This window comes from Equus caballus, chromosome 7 (genome assembly GCF_041296265.1).
Source record: "Equus caballus isolate H_3958 breed thoroughbred chromosome 7, TB-T2T, whole genome shotgun sequence".
NCBI classification, from domain to species: Eukaryota; Metazoa; Chordata; class Mammalia; order Perissodactyla; family Equidae; genus Equus; species Equus caballus.
The window spans coordinates 78,655,220-78,657,511 of NC_091690.1; the positions used below are offsets into that span (position 1 = coordinate 78,655,220).

A 2,292-nucleotide genomic window follows, 5' to 3' on the forward strand; every position below is an offset into this window, starting at 1 on the left:
TCAGCAAAGAGAATCTCTCAAGAAAAGGGATCGGCCACTTGCCATGGTTTTTCTGATGGCATCTTTGACATCCTTGTTCCTCAGGCAGTAGATGATAGGATTGAGCATGGGAGTAAAGACTGCATATATGACTGAGATCAATTTGTTAGAATTAAATGAAGTAATAGCCCGAGGTCGGACATACATGAAGATCACAGCTGTGTAGAAGATGACCACCACGGTAAGATGAGAGGCACAGGTAGAGAAGGCCTTCCACTGCCCAGTGGCTGAGGGAATGTGGAGGATGGTAGAGACAATGAAGACGTAGGAGAGGACAGTGGCTGAGAGAGGAAACACAAGGATGATGATGGCTAGTGCAAAGTCCACCAACTCAGCCATGGAAAAGTCCGTGCAGGCCAGTTTGAGGATAGGGGACACATCACAGAAAAAATGGTTCAAGATATTATTGCCACAGAAGGCAACTTGGGAGATAAAGTATACTTTTGCCATGGAGATGGTGAAGCCACTCACCCAGGAACTGATGGTCAGCTGAATACAAAATCCTGTGGTCATGATGACTGGATAGCGAAGAGGCAAACATATAGCCACATAACGGTCATAGGCCATGGCAGCCAATAGCACACATTCAGTACAGGCAAGTGAGATGAAGAAATAGAGCTGAGTCATACATCCCAGGAAAGAGATGGTATTGGGACGAAGTAGAAACCCAGTCAGCATCTTGGGGACTGTGACAGATATATACCAGGTCTCCAGAAAGGACATGGTCCCCAGAAAATAGTACATGGGCTTGTGCAGGGACCCAGTGACCCATACAGTGAGGATTATGACCAAGTTTTCCAACAGCACAAACAAGTAGGTGATGAGAAAGAGGAGGAAAAGTAGGACCTGCAGCCAAGGGGAAGTTGGGAAGCCCACCAGGATCAACTCACTAATATGAGTGATATTTTTCTTCCACATGCTTAGGACACCAAAGACAAAGGATTTAATGACAATAGCACCAAACTGAACAGTGAAATCAACAGCAAGGGACCCTTAGGCTACAGGTACTTTATCATTAAACTTAACCCTGGTGTCATAATCTGGTCCTAGGGTGTGATTTGGGAGTCATGAGAGTCCATAAGACCCTCTCCAGAAAATCAGGCATTAGTACAGTATCGGAAAACAAATGCACCACAGACACAAAACTAAGGATCACAAAGTAGAATAATGAGGTCACACACAGGGTTCAGGTCTTGAGATCTGGGTCAAAAATAGGTATTCAGGTAGTACTAGGAGTAAATACTTTCCTTATCAGCATATTCCCAGATTTCAGGGGCAGCTATAAGGTAGGAGACCACAGTGACTGGAATAAGTGCCAACGATGGTCCAGGAAGGAAGACAGGGAAGCAGGAAAGTTCAGAATCTGTAGACAATAAAAACAGAATATCAACAGGATAAAACCCTCCTGGCCAGGAGAATTGCTGACTTTGGCCTACTCCTCAACTGTATTGTACATCTGTACATCTTTTGAAGACTCTGGCAAAGATGGTTAAAAATTATCTGCCTATTTTGGGGGTCATGGCCTGAAAAACTAAATGAAGTATGTCTGCTCTCTCAGAATAATTAAATGCATTTTGACTTTTTGGATGGTTTCAGATAACACTAATAATAATAGTTATAGATGTATATATATGATATACATCTATAACTATTATTTACATATATTAAAATTAACCCTATGTAGAGATATACATATATGAAAAGTTTGTATGTAATAATTATGTATAATATATATTTATATAATAATTATATATGTAAAATAATTCACATTTGCTCCCGAATTAATTCGTGTGATTCATCAATATCCTCTTCAAAAAGACTGATTCAAAATTGTTATACTGCAGGAATGAGCATTGCTTGATTAATTCTATCTCCTCCTTGACTCTGAAACTCCTCCTCATTATGGACACGGCTTGAGGACAAGTTGCATAGGGAGCTGCCTTGGGAGAGGAGAGTCAGGAGATGCAACAACTCAAAAGGGTTCTGGGCTTCCCAGAACACAACATGATCTTAGGAGAGAACTGAAATTTAAAAACACTTTCTTCATAAATGGAAATAGAAGAAAAAGAGAAGTAAAGATAAAAGTCAGCTTAAGACTATAAGTAAAATTATGATAAAAAGATACTTTTCAAGGAGACCAATAGAGATGATCTAGAAAAAGAAATGCAGAATTAAGGGAACTGGACATAAGAATAAGATGTGGAATTTCCTAGATAATTAGTAATTATTTCTGATATATATATATATATGTAC

General features: G+C 39.8%; 1 protein-coding gene across 1 annotated transcript; it reads right to left on the minus strand.

Annotated features, from left to right (window-relative positions):
* On the minus strand, positions 1 to 957 carry OR6B9 (olfactory receptor family 6 subfamily B member 9). The gene has a single exon (NM_001391439.1). The coding sequence runs from the start codon at positions 955 to 957 to the stop codon at positions 1 to 3; it is 957 nt and encodes a 318-aa protein (NP_001378368.1).
* Positions 958 to 2,292: the final 1,335 nt, after the last annotated feature.